The sequence below is a fragment of the Gracilinanus agilis genome, chromosome 5, assembly GCF_016433145.1.
Source record: "Gracilinanus agilis isolate LMUSP501 chromosome 5, AgileGrace, whole genome shotgun sequence".
Taxonomy (NCBI): Eukaryota; Metazoa; Chordata; class Mammalia; order Didelphimorphia; family Didelphidae; genus Gracilinanus; species Gracilinanus agilis.
The window spans coordinates 213,045,095-213,064,935 of NC_058134.1; the positions used below are offsets into that span (position 1 = coordinate 213,045,095).

Genomic DNA, 19,841 nt, shown 5'->3' on the forward strand with positions numbered 1-19,841 from the left:
GGTCACACAGCTGGAAGTGTCCGAGGCCGGACTTGAACCTAGGACCTCCAGTCTCTAGGCCTGGCTCTCAAACCACTGAGCCACTCAGCTGCCCCCTTTTTTTTTAGTTTTATAGTAATCCTTTATTTCTTTTACTTTTGTTTTTTAATTATGTATATAATTCTGCATAATAGACTGATAATTTTTTTTGCTTCTGCTTTGTTGTGATTTTACTTTGTTTTTCTATTGTGTTTATTCAATTTTCTGCTTTCTTCTTTTTAATCAGTTTGGCTAAAAGCTTATCACTTTCATTAGCCTTTTCAAAATTTTATATCATTTCCATATTTTTTGTTTCCAATTTATCTTTTATCCTTTAGCTTTCAGTATTACCTCTTTTGTGGTAATTTAAAGAATGCATATTCAGGCTATTAATGCTCTTTTTAGGTTTTTGTTTTTGTTTTTGTTGTTAGTATATGTTTGTAGGGATGCAATTTCTCCCCTAAGGATTGCTTTAGTAGCATCCAAGAAATTATGTTTCATCATTATTACACTGTCTTTCATACAACTATTAATTTTTAACATGATGTGTTCTTTGACCAACTCATTACTTAGGTCTTTATTATTTTATCTCCCTTCTTTTGTTTGTGCTGACTGAACTTATTACTATTTTTATTTTGATACCCATAAAGGTCTTTACACCTTTTTGCATTTATTTACAATATCTCTGTGAGCTAATATATGGCCTTGACAATAACTTAGATATGAGTGTGGGTGATGGTGAAAGATAATGAGAAATCGAGGATGAACCTGAGGGACTAGGAGGATCATGTTGTCCTCTACAACTATGAGAGAATTGCTTTAGGTCCCATATATGCATGTACATATATCTTGATACATGTATGTGCAAATACATATACATAAACTAGAGCTATGTGTATATGCATAAATATTACACAAAGTTGTGACTGTATACACACACATAAATACTTATCATCAATTATTCTCTGCTAAGTCTCAATCTTAGATCACCACCACCATAGGGAAGATAGGTGGGGAAGATAAGGAGTTCTTTTTTGGAAATATTGAATTTGAGGTGTCTATGGACATCTAATTTTAGATATCTGAAAGGCAGTTGCATATGCAAGATTAGAAGTCAGCAGAGAAACTGAAGCAGGAAAAGTAGATTTGAGAATCAATTAGCATGGGGATGGTAAATAAATCCATGGGACCTGATGAGGTCTTCAAGTGTACTAGTATAGAGAGAAGAGAAGAGGTCCTAGGAGAAAACCTTGAGGGTTACCTACAGTTAGAGGGCGTGATCTGGAAAAGGATCCAGCCAAGGAGACAGATCAAGCAATTAGATGGATAAAAGGAGATCCTGGAGAGAATGGTATCTCAAAAACCTAGGGAGAAGAGTTTCAAGAAGAGAGTGATCAATAGTGTTAAAACTTGCAGAGAGGTCAAGGAGAATGAGGACTGAGAAAAAGCCACCGCTTTTGGAAATGAAGGGAACATCAGTAATTCTGGAAAGCAATTGCAGTGGAAATGATAAAATCAGAAGCCAGATTGTGAAGGGTTAAGAAGGAAGTGAAAGGAGAGGGGAGGCACCTATTACACCTAGACACAGCCTTTTCAAGGAGCTTCAGCTATTAAAGGGAGAAGAAATAAGATAATTAGTGGAACAGAAGTATTGAAGTGAGGGCATACTATCTTTCACATCACTGTATTTATGGTTTTATTTTGGGGGTTTTAGTTTTGTATGCGTGTGCTCTTACAACAGTGGCCAATATGGAAGGGTGTTTTGCATGGTAATACATGTATGGTCCAGATCAAATTGATTGCCATTTTTGAGAGGGGGAGAGATGTGAAGGAGGGAAATGGTTTGGATCTGATAATTTTAGAAAATGTATGTTGAAAATTATTATTACTTGTAATTGGGAAAATAAAATATCTTTGAATAAGAATATTTATAATTTTTTCTGCAAAGATTAGTGGTCTAAAGATATGAATAAATAGCTCTCAAAAGAATTGCAAAGTATTCACATCTATATTAAAGAACACTCCAAATCATTAATAGAAAGAGAAAAATAAAAGCCACTGAGGTTTCACTTCACATCTTTCAAATTGGCAAAAATGCTAAAAGATGAGAATAGTGTATGTTGGATGAATTGTGGGAAATAAGAATACTATTGTATTGCTGTTTGAGCAATAAATCAGTGAATCCATTTTGGAAAGCATTTTGAAATAATGCAAACCAAGCAACTAAAATTTCTGTGGCTTTGACCTAGAAATTTAAGTGTTATACATGTATCCCAAGGCTACAGATCAAAAGAACAATCCCATATACAGCAAAATATTTATAGCAGTATATTTTTGTGATAGCAAGGGATTGGGAAGACATACACATTGACTAGGAAATGGTAAATAAATCATTTTGAATAGGAATATAAAGTAAGCATGGAAAAATCTACATGAATCATTACAAAATGATGTAAGCCAAATTAAAAAAAATAGGCAAAATGAGTAAAGCAATATAAATAGAACATCCCTTCCCCCATACATATAAAAAGTGAATGTGCTGAATTATCAATAACAAGCCTGGCTGAAAAAAGAGATTAGAATATGCTCCTACCCCACCTGTTTGCCAAAGTGGGAGGTCTACAACTATTGTACATTGCACATATATTCATATTTTTTCAACATGTTGATGAATTAACATTGATATTTTTATCTTTTTTTTTGTCTTGAAAAAAAATCTATTTGTTATATGGGATAGCTCCCTGGGAAGGGGAGGGGCATTGCAGGAAACTGGGTTAATACAGAAACCAAAATACACCAATAAAAACTTATTTTAAAACTGAATACTTTATAAACATGAAATTTTTTTAGTGCAACTACAGATTTTCTCTATCATGGTTGGCATAAGGTATTCTTGCCATTAAAATGTGTAGTTATTAGGAGAGTCCTTGTAAGTCTTTCAAAAGCAGCAACAGAAAAGCATTAAAGAAAAAGTACATTCCATACCAAAATCCTCCTCCACTAGTACTACTAACCTTCCTTGCTACCTTTAAATTCCACTTAAAACCTCATCCTCACAGGAAGTCTTCCATAACCCCTCTTAATTCCAGTGCTTTCCCTCCTTTAGTGATTTTCCATTTATCTTGCATATGGACTGCCTTGTATATACAGTAAGATTTGTATCTATGAGCACAATTTCCAAGACCTACCACAGATGACTAAAGCTGCAGATTGGCTCAGGTTGGTGCCCCTTCCCCAACAACAGATAGTCTTAAAAAAACTGAAAATGAAGGCAGGAGTCTGAGCACTGCTACATGAGCACTTCTAGGGTTTAAAGGCTGACTTCCTGTGCTTCAGGTTGACCACAAATAAGTGAAGCCACAGATAAGGGGACCCTATTGGATTTGACTGTATGCTGTGTATAAACTCCTTGAGGGCAGAGATTGTCTTTTGCCTCTTTTTTTGTATTTCTAGCACTTAGCACAGTGCCTGGTACATAACAGGTGCTTAATAAACATTATTGATTGATTGAGTCACTGCTAGATAGCAGTTTGTCTAAACAATTTTTGAAGGTTCCCCAAGCTCCATATACATCAGGAGTATAAAATGGTAGATAGAAAAGCCAATGTAATTTTGGGCTGCATTAAGAGAAGAATGACATCCAGGTTAGGGAATCTGCTAAGTAGGTGATAGTATTACTGTACTCTGTCCTGTTCAGACCACGTCTAAAGTATTATGCTCCATTCTGGACTTCACATTTTAGGAAGGACACTGATAAATTGGAGGGTGGTAAAAAGGACCTGGAGATCATGCCAGTATGAAAACTGAAGGAACTTGGGATGTTTAGCTTGGAGAAGAAGAGATTTAAGAGGCATATTATGGGATAATTTCAAGTATTTGAAGGAGTATCCTAGGGAGGAGAGAATAAAACTGTTCTATTTGGCACCAAAGGTCAGAACTAGGTACAATGGTGAGAAGTTGTAAAGAGGCAAATTTAGATTTGATATAAGGGGAAATGTCATAACAGAGTTATCGAAAGAAACCCTTCTCAATGGAAATTTTCAGGTATTGAAGACTACATGACCACTAGGGTTATTGTGAGGATCAAATGAGATATTTATAAAGTATTTAGCACAGTGCCTGGTACATAGGAGGCATTGTATAAAACCTAGGTATGATGATGATGATGTTCTAGATGATTACTGCTCTAGAGGCAATTCTTATTCAGAAATTGTTTGGACTAGGTGACCTGTAAAATCCCTTCCTGCTCTGTACCTATGAACTGATGGCTATAATTTTTGCAATATTTGCCTATTCACATGTTCACATGGTAAGAAAAACTAATTAAGGAAAGACATATTTTTGTTTCCAACACCTTTCTTCCATATATTGAGATCTCTTTGATCAAGTTTTATCCCCTTTCTAAAGACAAATTTGAAATAGTTCTCCAAAGAATTTCATAGAAACAGAATTGGAAAGAACCTTAAAGATCATCTAATCCAGTCTCAGGCCCATAGAATTGTTTCTTATGAATAATTCATACACCTCTCAAATTCTCTTCCAATATCATGTTCAGGTAACTTTATAAGGTCTTTTGAAAACAAAGAGGGCATGAAATCCATCATAAAAGAAGATGTTGCATAATGGAGAGAGCATTGGAACATGAATTTGCATGGTGGCTCTGTATTTATTAATGTTATAAAGAGACAACTTGCTTACATTCTCTGAGCAGTTTTCTCACCTATAAAATGTGCCACAGAATGATATTAAAGATTAAATGAGATACTGAAAATAGAAACCTTAATTATTATAAAGCCTTATAGAAATGTTAGCTATTCTTATCATTATCTTCAATTACCAGTTGAAACATGCACTGTAGAAGAAAATAATCTCTTACCATAATATGTAAGGTACTCTGCTGTATGTAGAAAGGTTAGTGAAACTAGAACATTGAAAATCCAATTTATTCCAGATGAACATGCATTTCCTGTACTTCTTGCCCAAAGTGGATAGATTTCAGAATTCACTGTCCAAGGCATTGGTCCCATTCCTCATAAATGCAAAACAGAAACTTTAATAAATCAGAAATAAAAAACTTTGATAAGTAATAGCTTGTCTACTAAAAATGTTCTTTTTCTATTTCTTTACTAAGCATTTGTAAAAATTATTTACCAGGTGCGAAGAAAACCAGATATAAAATAAGGCCCATAAGTACAGTCCAGGAATATGGAGTTGGACAGAAATTGTATGCCCAAAATAATTCTTCTGCTTTGAATTTGGTTTCATTAGTACATCTGAAAAAAAAAGAAACCAAATGTTAATTCAGCATTTTAGGTAATAACTTCAGAATTTCAGTGTGGACAAGTCAATCTTTTAATTGGATATCTATGAAGTACCTCTTATGCCTTGGGCATTTAACTTTGAGTATACAAAAATGAAAAATAAGACAGACCCTTCCCTCAAACAGCTTACATTCTATTGGAAGAAAAATGAAACAAACACAAATGGATACAAAAGAGGAAGGTACTAGAAAATGGATGAATTAATAATTAATGATCTTTTAAAAGATGGTAGGGAAGCTAAGTATGAAATGCATTTCAGACAGAGGAGATGAGCTATTCTGAGGCCATAAGAAATGTAATGCTTCATGGAATGAGTAGTAAGTTGACCCATTTGGCTAGAATGTAGAGTGTATGGGCAGTGAGGTGGCACATTGGATAGAGTACTAGGCCTGGAGTCAGGAAGACATCTTTCATACTGGCCTTAGGCACTAACTATCTATGTGACCCTGGGCAAGTCATTTAACCTTGTTTGCCTCAGTTTCCTCATCTATAAAATGATCTGGAGAAGAAACTGGCAAACCACTCCTGTATCTCTGCCAAAGAAACTTCAAATGAGGCCATGAAGAGTCAGACATGGCTGAAAAATGACTGAACAGCAATAGAGTGCATCAAAAAGTCTGAAAAATATAATATGGAGCTAGATTGTGAAGGATTTTTTATGTATTTTATTATGGAGACAATTGGAAGATTTTGAGGAGGGGAATGACATGGTAAAGCCTACTCTTCAAGAAAATCACATAGGTGGTTGTATGGATGAGAGAGAAGAGCAAATTAAAACAAGGGCATCAATTAGGAAGATGTTATTACAGTTTAGGTGAGAGATAATAACGGCCTGAATTAAGATGTTGGTCATAGTAGTGGAGAGAAGGAAATGGATGCTAGAGATTTTGTGGATATAGAATCTATAAGACTTAAAAACTGGTTATGGGATGGAGTGAGGAGCCAAGCATGACACCTAGTTTGTGAACTGAATCAGAATAAATTGAGAATTGGAAGGGTCTTGATCTCCTGTTAATATATTTCTTAAACTGTGGTAGCTTATTAAATTACATTAAACTCATTAAATGCATAACAATGTCCCTCTTAAACTCTGGTGGCACAGAATGGGACATAATACCCTGAATAAATTCTGATACTGGAAGACTATGGAAGGATCTCCTATTCCTGGAAGCTCTGCCTCACTTCATGCTAATTTTTTTGACTATTTCATCACATTGCTGAATCATATTAAACTTGCAGTCCACTAAAACTTTAACCAATTCATTGATAAAAAATGTTAAACAGCGCTTCTGGATTATGTGACCAGCAAAATAGAGAAATGATCAGTTTCTTAAAGCCACTTCAACTCTCCAACTCTCCAAAAAAAAAATCAGAGACTAGATGTACAGTTATTATAATTAAGTACAAAGAGAAAAAAGACAAACTCCAAAATAAAATCCTTATGACTTAAAAATGGAGAACTCTTGTCTTTAAACAACTCACTCAGCATTACTACCCCACCAGTCTCCTCATCTCTACAGCAGGAGGACAAGGCTCATGCCTGAAAAATTATTTTGGAGTGTTCCTTAGACTCTGCCAAGACATTTCTTGCCTACTATCTAACCCCTCAATGAGTGACAGTCATTCTGCCCAGCCAGGTGATGCTGAAAGGGCTGAAAACGTGCTGCCTTTTGCCTAGGTCTAAGTCCATGATGTAGGAATCTGTCTACAACATATCCACCCACTCTGTAAAAAAGCTACAGATGGTGATTTCAACCTGACCAGGAAATAAAAAAAGAAAACAAAGGGAGAAGCTTGGACAGTATGTCAGTTCTGTCCCCAAGGAGGTTGGGGGGACAGATGGTCCCAGTAGGGTCTCTCAGGATAGGGATCCCAGCCAGCAAATTCCAAGTCCCCCAATGTAAGGAGGAAGAGGCAGCCTTGGAATCTTGGGAAGTATACTCACTAGGAAAGTGAATCAGCCAGAAATATAGTGACAGGGGAATATAGAAAATAGGTGGAAACACCAAAAGATTTCCAAAGGGATAAAAACCTCTATAAAAGCCCACATCAAAAAAAGTCCTAAACCAAAAGAAATCATATTACTAAATCATCACAAATAATACAAAGATTTCTTAACAAATATTATAATTCAAAGGAAATTAAATATTCCTTACCCAATAATTTAATATTCCCTTAACATAAATGCACCAAATGATATGCAGCTGAACACTTAAAAGGAAAATCCAACTGTTATATGATCTGTCCCTTATTATCCATTTCTGGCTCACAAATTCAGGATGAAAAGGAGCTATTGCTAAGTAGACTGTAGTGAAGTACTGAGCAAAGGACAAGTTCAAGAAATATAGTTGTGTGGCCCTGAACTCAGGAGGACTAGATTTTAGTCCAGTATGTAAGTTGGCAGTAGAATAATGAAGGCTGGAGACACAGGCCAAATGGGAGCCAGCAATGACATCGAATTAAAATATGGGCCTGGAGCAGAATCTGCTCAACTAAAATTTAAAAAGTCAGTCATGATCACAGACAAAGCAAAAGAAAAATAGACTTGAAAAGAGATAAACAAGGAATCTTTTTTTGACTAAATAAGTCAACAAATAAATAAAATACTAAATACTAATATAATATAATCAGAAACTAAATGGAGGAAATAGGTTGGAGAGTAATACATAGTAATTATAATGGTGCAAATTTTTTTTTAGAAATCTCTCTAATAAAGGCCTCATTTCCAAATGAGTTGAATACATAAGAATAAATTTGTTTCCCAGTTGATGAGTGGTTAAAGAAAATGAATAGGCAGTTCTCAGATTAAGTAATTAAAGCTCTTTATAGACAGATAAAAAAAGGCTCTAAATCACTGTTAATTTGAGAAATGCAAATTAAGATAACTCTAAAGTACCACTCCATACATACCAAATTGGATATTATGATAGAAAAAGAAAATGATAAAACTTGGAGGGGATGTGAGAAAATTGAGACACCAATAGATTGCTGGGAGAGTTGTGAACTGATTCAACATTTTGAAGAACAATTTGGATCTATTTCCAAAGAGCCATAATACAGTACATACCCTTTTACCCAATCACACAATAAATAATAATAGTAATAATAATAATATACCATAAATACTATAATAATAAACACTATAATAATAATAATATTAAGCTTGTTTCACAAAGAGATTTTTTTAAAAAAAGGAAGACCTGTATGTACAAAAATATTTAAAGCAGCTCTTTTTTTGGGGCAAAAAATTGGAAAGTGAGGTGATACCCATCAATTGGGTAATGGCTAAGTAACTTGTAGTATGTGATTGTAATGGAATGCTATTGTGCTGTAAGAAATGATGAGCAGAAGGACCTCAGAAAAACCTGGAAAGACTTACACAAACTGAAGCAGAGCGAAATGAGAACTAGGAGAACATTCTACACAGTGATGCGAATATTATACAATGAACAACTAAGCTATTCTCAGCAATACAACAATCCCAAACAATCCCAAAGGCTTTATGATAAAAAAAAATGCCATCTCCTTCTAGAGAAAGAACCAATAGAGTCAAAATTTGGACCAAAGCAACCTTTTTCACTTTTCTTTCTTGAGTGTTTTTGTTAGATTTTCCTTCCACAAAAGGATGAATATGGAAAAATGTTTTACATGGTTGCACATGTAAAATCTATGTGATTATTAATCAAATTGTTTTTAAAATATTGGAAGCTATACATGTTATTGGGAAAAATAAAATAATTCTTAAAATCATTTATTAATAAATTGATCAAGACAAATTAAACTAGCGAATGGATTCCCTCCATAGTCCAAACTGAAGCCAAAGAATGTGCAGGGCCAAATAAGAGCAGCTGGGCAAAAGAGAGAGCTCAGCCAGAGAGAGAGGCAAAAAAGCTCAAGTGAGAACATGAAGCCCAATATATACCCCTTGTGATCTCATCACTCAGTCCCTCACCTGTAGATCTCTGCTTTGTAAATAGTCACAGAAGAGGTAGAGTCAGAAAACTCAATTTCTCCCTCATTATTTCATCACTGGAAAAAGGAAATCTTAAGTACATCAAGAGATCTTCACACATGGCTGGGTCTTTAAAATTCAAAATGGTGGCCAGAGCTTGCTGATTACATAACCCAATCTTTCAAGCAGGTCAGCCTTGGCCTAAATTCTGTTACTCTTTACAAAGATCTTAACAAAAGATGGGAGATCTAATCCAGTTTCATAACCTGGAGGAAGAAGCTGACTCAGCCTTAAAATTTAGCTGTGTTTTTCAAGGGGAGAAGGAAGCAAAAGAAAAGTATTTCCCAATCCAGTGTTAATTTAGCACAGTTATGACACTGTAACAAGAAAAAGCAATAAGAATGAAAAGGAAACAACTATTTACTAAGTATCAATATGTGCCAGACACTGTTCTAAACATTTTATAACTCTCATCTCATTTGATCTTCACAAAAATCCATTTTTTGTTTGAGGAGACTGAAGTAGACAGAGGTTAAGTTCAGGATTATATGGCTATTAAGTGTCTGAGGATGGATTTGAACTCTGGTCTTCAGGCTTAATACACCATTAACTCTATGGCCTAGTCTTCCTTTTTACCTTTTTTTGAAGACCTCAGATGTAGTAAGTGCTTTAATAAATATTTGTTAAATTAAGTCTAATAAAAAAATTATTCAACTAAGTTATTTTTATTTAGTCTTTTAGTATTTAGTATATTTCTTATAGATATTTTATTATATTATTATATATTTCATTATATGTTATAAATTATATTTTATATATATATTAACCACTTATCAACTGGGAAACAAATTTATTCTTATGTATTCAACTCATTTGGAAATGAGGCCTTTATTAGAGAGATTTCTAAAAAAAAATTTGCACCATTATAATTACTATGTATTACTCTCCAACCTATTTCCTCCATTTAGTTTCTGATTATATTATATTAGTATTTAGTATTTTATTTATTTGTTGACTTATTTAGTCAAAAAAAGATTCCTTGTTTATCTCTTTTCAAGTCTATTTTTCTTTTGCTTTGTCTGTGATCATGACTGACTTTTTAAATTTTAGTTGAGCAGATTCTGCTCCAGGCCCATATTTTAATTCGATGTCATTGCTGGCTCCCATTTGGCCTGTGTCTCCAGCCTTCATTATTCTACTGCCAACTTACATACTGGACTAAAATCTAGTCCTCCTGAGTTCAGGGCCACACAACTATATTTCTTGAACTTGTCCTTTGCTCAGTACTTCACTACAGTCTACTTAGCAATAGCTCCTTTTCATCCTGAATTTGTGAGCCAGAAATGGATAATAAGGGACAGATCATATAACAGTTGGATTTTCCTTTTAAGTGTTCAGCTGCATATCATTTGGTGCATTTATGTTAAGGGAATATTAAATTATTGGGTAAGGAATATTTAATTTCCTTTGAATTATAATATTTGTTAAGAAATCTTNCTTTAAACAACTCACTCAGCATTACTACCCCACCAGTCTCCTCATCTCTACAGCAGGAGGACAAGGCTCATGCCTGAAAAATTATTTTGGAGTGTTCCTTAGACTCTGCCAAGACATTTCTTGCCTACTATCTAACCCCTCAATGAGTGACAGTCATTCTGCCCAGCCAGGTGATGCTGAAAGGGCTGAAAACGTGCTGCCTTTTGCCTAGGTCTAAGTCCATGATGTAGGAATCTGTCTACAACATATCCACCCACTCTGTAAAAAAGCTACAGATGGTGATTTCAACCTGACCAGGAAATAAAAAAGAAAACAAAGGGAGAAGCTTGGACAGTATGTCAGTTCTGTCCCCAAGGAGGTTGGGGGGACAGATGGTCCCAGTAGGGTCTCTCAGGATAGGGATCCCAGCCAGCAAATTCCAAGTCCCCCAATGTAAGGAGGAAGAGGCAGCCTTGGAATCTTGGGAAGTATACTCACTAGGAAAGTGAATCAGCCAGAAATATAGTGACAGGGGAATATAGAAAATAGGTGGAAACACCAAAAGATTTCCAAAGGGATAAAAACCTCTATAAAAGCCCACATCAAAAAAAGTCCTAAACCAAAAGAAATCATATTACTAAATCATCACAAATAATACAAAGATTTCTTAACAAATATTATAATTCAAAGGAAATTAAATATTCCTTACCCAATAATTTAATATTCCCTTAACATAAATGCACCAAATGATATGCAGCTGAACACTTAAAAGGAAAATCCAACTGTTATATGATCTGTCCCTTATTATCCATTTCTGGCTCACAAATTCAGGATGAAAAGGAGCTATTGCTAAGTAGACTGTAGTGAAGTACTGAGCAAAGGACAAGTTCAAGAAATATAGTTGTGTGGCCCTGAACTCAGGAGGACTAGATTTTAGTCCAGTATGTAAGTTGGCAGTAGAATAATGAAGGCTGGAGACACAGGCCAAATGGGAGCCAGCAATGACATCGAATTAAAATATGGGCCTGGAGCAGAATCTGCTCAACTAAAATTTAAAAAGTCAGTCATGATCACAGACAAAGCAAAAGAAAAATAGACTTGAAAAGAGATAAACAAGGAATCTTTTTTTGACTAAATAAGTCAACAAATAAATAAAATACTAAATACTAATATAATATAATCAGAAACTAAATGGAGGAAATAGGTTGGAGAGTAATACATAGTAATTATAATGGTGCAAATTTTTTTTTAGAAATCTCTCTAATAAAGGCCTCATTTCCAAATGAGTTGAATACATAAGAATAAATTTGTTTCCCAGTTGATAAGTGGTTAATATATATATAAAATATAATTTATAACATATAATGAAATATATAATAATATAATAAAATATCTATAAGAAATATACTAAATACTAAAAGACTAAATAAAAATAACTTAGTTGAATAATTTTTTTATTAGACTTAATTTAACAAATATTTATTAAAGCACTTACTACATCTGAGGTCTTCAAAAAAAGGTAAAAAGGAAGACTAGGCCATAGAGTTAATGGTGTATTAAGCCTGAAGACCAGAGTTCAAATCCATCCTCAGACACTTAATAGCCATATAATCCTGAACTTAACCTCTGTCTACTTCAGTCTCCTCAAACAAAAAATGGATTTTTGTGAAGATCAAATGAGATGAGAGTTATAAAATGTTTAGAACAGTGTCTGGCACATATTGATACTTAGTAAATAGTTGTTTCCTTTTCATTCTTATTGCTTTTTCTTGTTACAGTGTCATAACTGTGCTAAATTAACACTGGATTGGGAAATACTTTTCTTTTGCTTCCTTCTCCCCTTGAAAAACACAGCTAAATTTTAAGGCTGAGTCAGCTTCTTCCTCCAGGTTATGAAACTGGATTAGATCTCCCATCTTTTGTTAAGATCTTTGTAAAGAGTAACAGAATTTAGGCCAAGGCTGACCTGCTTGAAAGATTGGGTTATGTAATCAGCAAGCTCTGGCCACCATTTTGAATTTTAAAGACCCAGCCATGTGTGAAGATCTCTTGATGTACTTAAGATTTCCTTTTTCCAGTGATGAAATAATGAGGGAGAAATTGAGTTTTCTGACTCTACCTCTTCTGTGACTATTTACAAAGCAGAGATCTACAGGTGAGGGACTGAGTGATGAGATCACAAGGGGTATATATTGGGCTTCATGTTCTCACTTGAGCTTTTTTGCCTCTCTCTCTGGCTGAGCTCTCTCTTTTGCCCAGCTGCTCTTATTTGGCCCTGCACATTCTTTGGCTTCAGTTTGGACTATGGAGGGAATCCATTCGCTAGTTTAATTTGTCTTGATCAATTTATTAATAAATGATTTTAAGAATTATTTTATTTTTCCCAATAACATGTATAGCTTCCAATATTTTAAAAACAATTTTGATTAATAATCACATAGATTTTACATGTGCAATCATGTAAAACATTTTTCCATATTCATCCTTTTGTGGAAGGAAAATTAACAAAAACACTCAAGAAAGAAAAGTGAAAAAGGTTGCTTTGGTCCAAATTTTGACTCTATTGGTTCTTTCTCTAGAAGGAGATGGCATTTTTTTTTATCATAAAGCCTTTGGGATTGTTTGGGATTGTTGTATTGCTGAGAATAGCTTAGTTGTTCATTGTATAATATTCGCATCACTGTGTAGAATGTTCTCCTAGTTCTCATTTCGCTCTGCTTCAGTTTGTGTAAGTCTTTCCAGGTTTTTCTGAGGTCCTTCTGCTCATCATTTCTTACAGCACAATAGCATTCCATTACAATCACATACTACAAGTTACTTAGCCATTACCCAATTGATGGGTATCACCTCACTTTCCAATTTTTTGCCCCAAAAAAAGAGCTGCTTTAAATATTTTTGTACATACAGGTCTTCCTTTTTTTAAAAAAATCTCTTTGTGAAACAAGCTTAATATTATTATTATTATAGTGTTTATTATTATAGTATTTATGGTATATTATTATTATTACTATTATTATTTATTGTGTGATTGGGTAAAAGGGTATGTACTGTATTATGGCTCTTTGGAAATAGATCCAAATTGTTCTTCAAAATGTTGAATCAGTTCACAACTCTCCCAGCAATCTATTGGTGTCTCAATTTTCTCACATCCCCTCCAAGTTTTATCATTTTCTTTTTCTATCATAATATCCAATTTGGTATGTATGGAGTGGTACTTTAGAGTTATCTTAATTTGCATTTCTCAAATTAACAGTGATTTAGAGCCTTTTTTTATCTGTCTATAAAGAGCTTTAATTACTTAATCTGAGAACTGCCTATTCATTTTCTTTAACCACTCATCAACTGGGAAACGAATTTATTCTTATGTATTCAACTCATTTGGAAATGAGGCCTTTATTAGAGAGATTTGTAAAAAAATTTGCACCATTATAATTACTATGTATTATTACTCTCCAACCTATTTCCCCCATTTAGTTTCTGACCAATATATCCTTCAATTAACCTTCTTTTCTATCAGTTCCAACCCCTTTCTCATATTCTCTTCCCTTCCTACTTTACTATAGAGTAAGATACATTTTTACACCCAATTGACTGTATATGTTCTTCCCTCACTGAGACTATTCCAAGTGAGAATAAGGTTTACTCATCTTCTCTTCTTCTCATCTCTCCATTTTCCTTTCCACTGTAAAAGATCTTTCATGCCTCTTTTATGTTAGATAATTTACCCTATTCTATTTTCTCTTCCACATCCTCCCAATGCATTGCTCTTTCTCAAGACTTAATTTTATATTTTTTAGATATCTCATCATATTCAATACACACTCCTACCCTCTGTCTATGTATACTGCTTCTAAGTGCCCTAATAATGATAAAAATTCTTAGAAGTTACAATAATCATCTTCTCACATAGATATGTACACAGTGCAACCTTACTGAATGTCTTTTGATTTCTCTCCCCTATTTTCCTTTTTATACTTCTCTTGAGGCTTGTCAAAAAAGAAGATTAAGTGGGATCGACGTAGAATGAATGAGTTGGTCATGGAAGCTGAGGTGACTCAGGAACTGAGAAGCCCCAAGTTTGAGGAAACATCAGCTTTTATGTTGAAATCCTACAGTACAAATAATAGAAGTTGGAGAAAAAAATTTAATTTTAAACAAGTTATTCCTGCCAACAGGATGAGGATTAGGTGACATTTTCACTGAGTAAATCTTGAAGGAGAGGTTGCTGATTAATGTCATTGAAGGGTTTCTGGAGGTAGCCAATGGTGATCAAGGAGTATTTCAATCGAGTAAATGAAAAAAGGTGTATCCAGAACTAAAAAAATCTCAATACACACACAAAAAAGCTGAAGCTAAATGGAAGGTTACCTCATAGGTTCTCCTCAGAAAAACAAAGAAGGTAGAATTTTTTTTCTGTTTTAACTCTCACCAGTTTATGTATCAAGATAATGTATTACAGAAGGAATTTGGTAAAATCTTTTCTTTTCCTATTTTGCAAACAGTTTTTGTCATATTGGAAATAATTGATTTTTGAATGTTTTCTTGAATTCACTTACAAATCTGGCCAGTTTTGTTTTCTTTTGTGAGTTCATTTACGGCTTGTCAATTTCTGTGTTGCTGTAAGCTGTTGGTCAGCATTATTGGAGAAAATCATCTGCACCATATCAACATTAATAACTTCTTTCTCAGGAACAGGCACAGTAGGGCTGATTTCTGGATCCTGAATGAGACTTTCAAGTATAGAGTCATCATTTATTGGAAGGAATACATTTCTACATTTCGATCACTGATCTTCCCTTTATTTTTTTTTTTTTTTTGCTTTTGAAGTTGTAGGCTTTCCTCTTCTCTTCATCTATGCATTTCTTGAGGATTTAATGTGTTATTCTTGTAACTCTTCATTCTGTTGTTATCTTTCCCCAGGCTTGCTAAGGCATCCATCGAGGGGGCCAGGTTCCACGTTGGGTTGCTGCTTCCTGACTGCTTGCTAAATGGTTACTGTCACCTCTGTGGGTTTCGCAGTTGTGCTTCTTCCCTCTGGGATGAGTTAGCTGACAGGTTCACAATCCAAAATGGCAACCACCTGATGCTCCCTCCCTGGGACCCCAGAGGTTCCATTACACTCCTGCACTTTCATCCTTTTTTTTGTATAGCGTTCTACCTGTCCCCCTCCACTTATATGAGACTGTAAAATTCCTCCATCATTCTTCACTTTTCTTCTATACAGTATTCTTTTTCCTTTTTAAGATTATTAGAACATAAAGATACCACTGCCAGGCCTTCCGTCTTATTTAACCCTCTTCACAACCCTGATGAAATTATAGTTCAGAGATGATTCTTATTCATTCCTCTCCATGTTAAAATATAAACATGTTATCCTTATAGATTCCCTGATAATTGATCACTCATTTATTTCTTTGTTTCTTTTGATTCATGTTTGTGTTTCTTAGTTTCTACACAGATCTGATCTTTTTACCAGAAATGACCAAAAGTCCCCGCTTTTTTTTCCTCTATCTCAAACCCCTTACAGGATTTTTTATTCCATTTTGCTGGCTAAGTTATTCATGGTTGGTCATCATGTTCTCTGTCCATTTATAATGGAAGCTGCAAAATCATGTATGATCCTAACTGTGGTTCCTGAGTAACTAAGGATAGAAAGTACTATGAAAAAACTAAATTTAATGTTGTATTCATTAAATGTCAGTTTCAAGCATATTATAGAGTCTGTGAGATTCCAAAATCTTCTGGTAGGGTGTTTGATAGTATTCTTTCTTTTTGCTTACAATATTTTTTCTTTGACCCAGAAGCTCTAGAATTTATTGATCATATTCCTATTGTAACATATCTTTCTTGTTTCCTAGGTCAGTTATTAAATATAAGAGATCTTATATTTTCTTCTCTTTTATTCAGTCTTTTGATTTTGTTTTAATACTTCTTGTCTCATAGTTATTGATTTTTTGGGGTGTTCATATTTATTTTATGGAAGTCTGTTTCTTGGATAATATTTTATATCTTGTGTAGATAGAATTAATTCCCCAAGGCTCGCCTGACCCAGCTCATCTTACCCAGCATTCAATTTGCGTGCTTACACTGCATGAATGCTGCGTAATTGGATGTAAATGCATGAGTGTGGGGTAGATGGAGGATAAAAGTTTTGATGTGGCACCACCTCCCACTCTCTGTTTTCTGGAAAGCAGCTGAGGAGCCTGGCTGAGAGCCAGGCGGTGGTCAATTAGGTTAGATTAGGCTTTAATCTGCTTTCTCTATCTTTAGTGATTATTAATTAAATCTATGGCAAATAAGAACCGGGAGTTATTGTTATTGATATTAATTTAAATTTTACATTTTTGGCAACCAGAAGTCTGGAGTTTAGAACCCTTACTCCTCTCTAAGTTGTAGAGCAGTTGTTGGTTGGTTGGTTTTGTTTTTCTAATAGTCAAAAGGACAGATTAGCTTCAAGTCATTTTCATTAAATCCAAGATTAAAGAAAAAAAATTTGAGAGTAATTTCAGGAAAAGAAGCTCGCTAACTCTTCGAATTGTTGTGAGGAAGATTACTTTATTATTTAGGAGACCAAGAAATTGAACTGTTTGGAGAAGGTGACAGACATAAAGATGCCTGCAGAAACCACAGACTGCATCAAATGATCCAGAATGAACTTTGGGATGTAGTGAATTGAACTGGGTAGGGGATGAACACATTTACTCTAAATGTAAATTCTTATGCCAAAAGGGATTGCCTTGGTTTTGTCAGTGCGCCTACCAACCATTGGTTTGGCTCTCTTTCTCTTTTATTTCCTTCATATACCGAAATTATTGTAATTTCTCCTTATAAGATGCAATATTATATGCACCTCTAGTAAGAGATCTTTAGAGATATAAGCTGATTATGTGAAATGATTCATTGGGGAGACTAGGCATGTAAATCTGGGAGATTTCAACATGTTCGTCTTCCAAAGAATCATAGCGGGGATTGTGTAGCCAGAATTCACTCCCAAGGCTCATCTGATCCAGCTCATCAGGCTTATCTGACCCAGGTCATCTTATCCAGCATCCGATTTGTGTGCTTATACTATGCGAATGTTGTGTGATTGGGCGTGAGTACATGTGTGTGGGGGGAACAGAGGATAAAAGTTTTGGTGTGGCACTGCCCCCTCTCTCTGTTTTCCATTATGTGGCTGGGGAGCCTGGCTGAGAGCCAAGTGTGGTGGTTAGTTAGGTTAAATTAGGCTTCATTCTGTTTTCTCTATCTTTAGTGATTATTAATAAAATTCTATGGAAAATAAGAACCTGTAGTTATTATTATTGATATTAATTTAAATTTTACAACCTGTAGCTCTTAACTGTCCCCAATTTTTTCCTTCAAACTCTTTTTTTTCCCTTTGTAATTTTTCCCTGTTGTGCTTTCATTTCATTTATATTTTAATTTTTTAAATTCTTGCTTAATTTCTTTCAGGATCTCTATTTGATATTTTGGCTAGGCTATGATTTTCTTTGAGGTTTTGCTTATAGAACTTTTAAAGATATTTTCTTCTGTCTCTTAGTTGTCCCATGCTCTTTGTTACTGGTGTATTTTTTTCATTTACTCATTCTTCCAATATTACTTCCTAAATTGGTATTTTGTTTTTACGTCAGAATGGATGCACTTTTGGAGGGTAAGCTGTTGCCATGTATAGACCTGATTTCTAATTTGTGGCCCTCCCCCTGGAGAAAGGATGTTGGAGGTAGCTCATGCCTGGATCTACAACTTTTCAGTGTGTCTTAAGTAGTCTGACATAGGATGAACTCTGATTGCTCTGATACTAATTCAAGTTGTGCAGGCTTCTGACTCTGGATTGGGTTTGGGCAACATGACTGCAAGTTGTCCCTTACTTGGAGCTCCAGTAGGAAGTTCATAGCTACATCCCCTTTCAGCTATCTTGGAGACTCTGTACAATCAGAGAGACTGAACAGTAGGCTCACTCTATCCTTTAGTTCCTTTCTTTGCTACTTAGCTACTGGTCTCAGCCCAGGATTATGGACTGAATCCATAATCCCACTACAAGGTTAAGGAATAGAGCTGTAAGTCCATCCTTGACATCAGTCTCTTCCCTGGCTACTCTCTTGCAAGCTAAGTCTGTGATCATGTTCTCAGGTCAATTCCTGCCTGTCCTAGTTACATGCCCATAGGCTGAATCTGTGACTTTAGGCTTAAAAAAAATCACATTGATATCTCTTTGGATTTTATCATTACTACTCAGTCTGGTGATTTTCCTTAATTGGGGTGGGGGGTGGGGTAAATTTGTGGGAGAAAGGTAAACTTTATTGCTCCTTTTTACTCTGAAGTATTTGATAGCCAACAAAGTCTGAAAACTAGTATAAGATATAGTTCCACTAGTAGCCCTTAATTCAAGAACCAAAGTGAATACAACTATATGCAATAATCTGAAAGGCAATTCTTAAAACATAAAAAAAGCATAGAATTCACATACCTGCCCCAAGCAGCTTCATTTGTTGACTCTTTATTGACTGGAATGCATGAGGAGTCCACAACATCTGATTTGTTCATTTTATAGCAGAACCCACAGCCTGGATCAAGCATGCATCCATCACAGGAGCTGTAAAAGAAAAAGAGTATAGGTATTGTTCTTGCCTCTAGGCCAATAATAGGAAACAATTACTTAAATGTGTATATTATGAATGTCTCTCTGAAACCTTTCCTCTCCTCCCTCTCGCCTTCCTCAGTCCTCTAAGGACATTAAACCCAAGGGAGAGAAATCTTTTTACATCATCTTTACACTTCACTTACTTACATTTAAACTTTAATTTCAGGCTTTGAGAACTTGTTCTAGGTAAGTTAGAAAAATAAGGGAAGATAGAATTACTCAGATGCTTTTGCCTTAGTTGCACAAAATTAAGGAAGACAGATACATACATAATATGCACCTTCTAAATCATACTATTAGGATTGGGAGGGATGAGATTTTATGTTTTTGTCTGGGATGCAAATTTATTTGGTTATTTTAGGGAAGCTAGTAGTTATGATAACATTTATAGCCCTTAGCAAACCTAAAGATTTATACAAATGCTAGCTATTAA

At 34.8% G+C, this 19,841-nt stretch overlaps 1 protein-coding gene across 1 annotated transcript in view; it reads right to left on the reverse strand.

The window, feature by feature from the left end:
- SLC2A13 (solute carrier family 2 member 13) overlaps window positions 1-19,841 on the reverse strand; it is a 134,599-nt gene that overhangs the window by 18,015 nt on the left and 96,743 nt on the right. The window contains exons 7-9 of the mRNA XM_044679105.1: window positions 19,235-19,360; window positions 5,170-5,291; window positions 4,895-5,047 (exon numbers count right to left, since the gene is read on the reverse strand). Of these exons, the coding sequence (XP_044535040.1) occupies window positions 4,895-5,047; window positions 5,170-5,291; window positions 19,235-19,360 (401 nt within the window). The remainder of the gene's footprint in view (window positions 1-4,894; window positions 5,048-5,169; window positions 5,292-19,234; window positions 19,361-19,841) is intronic.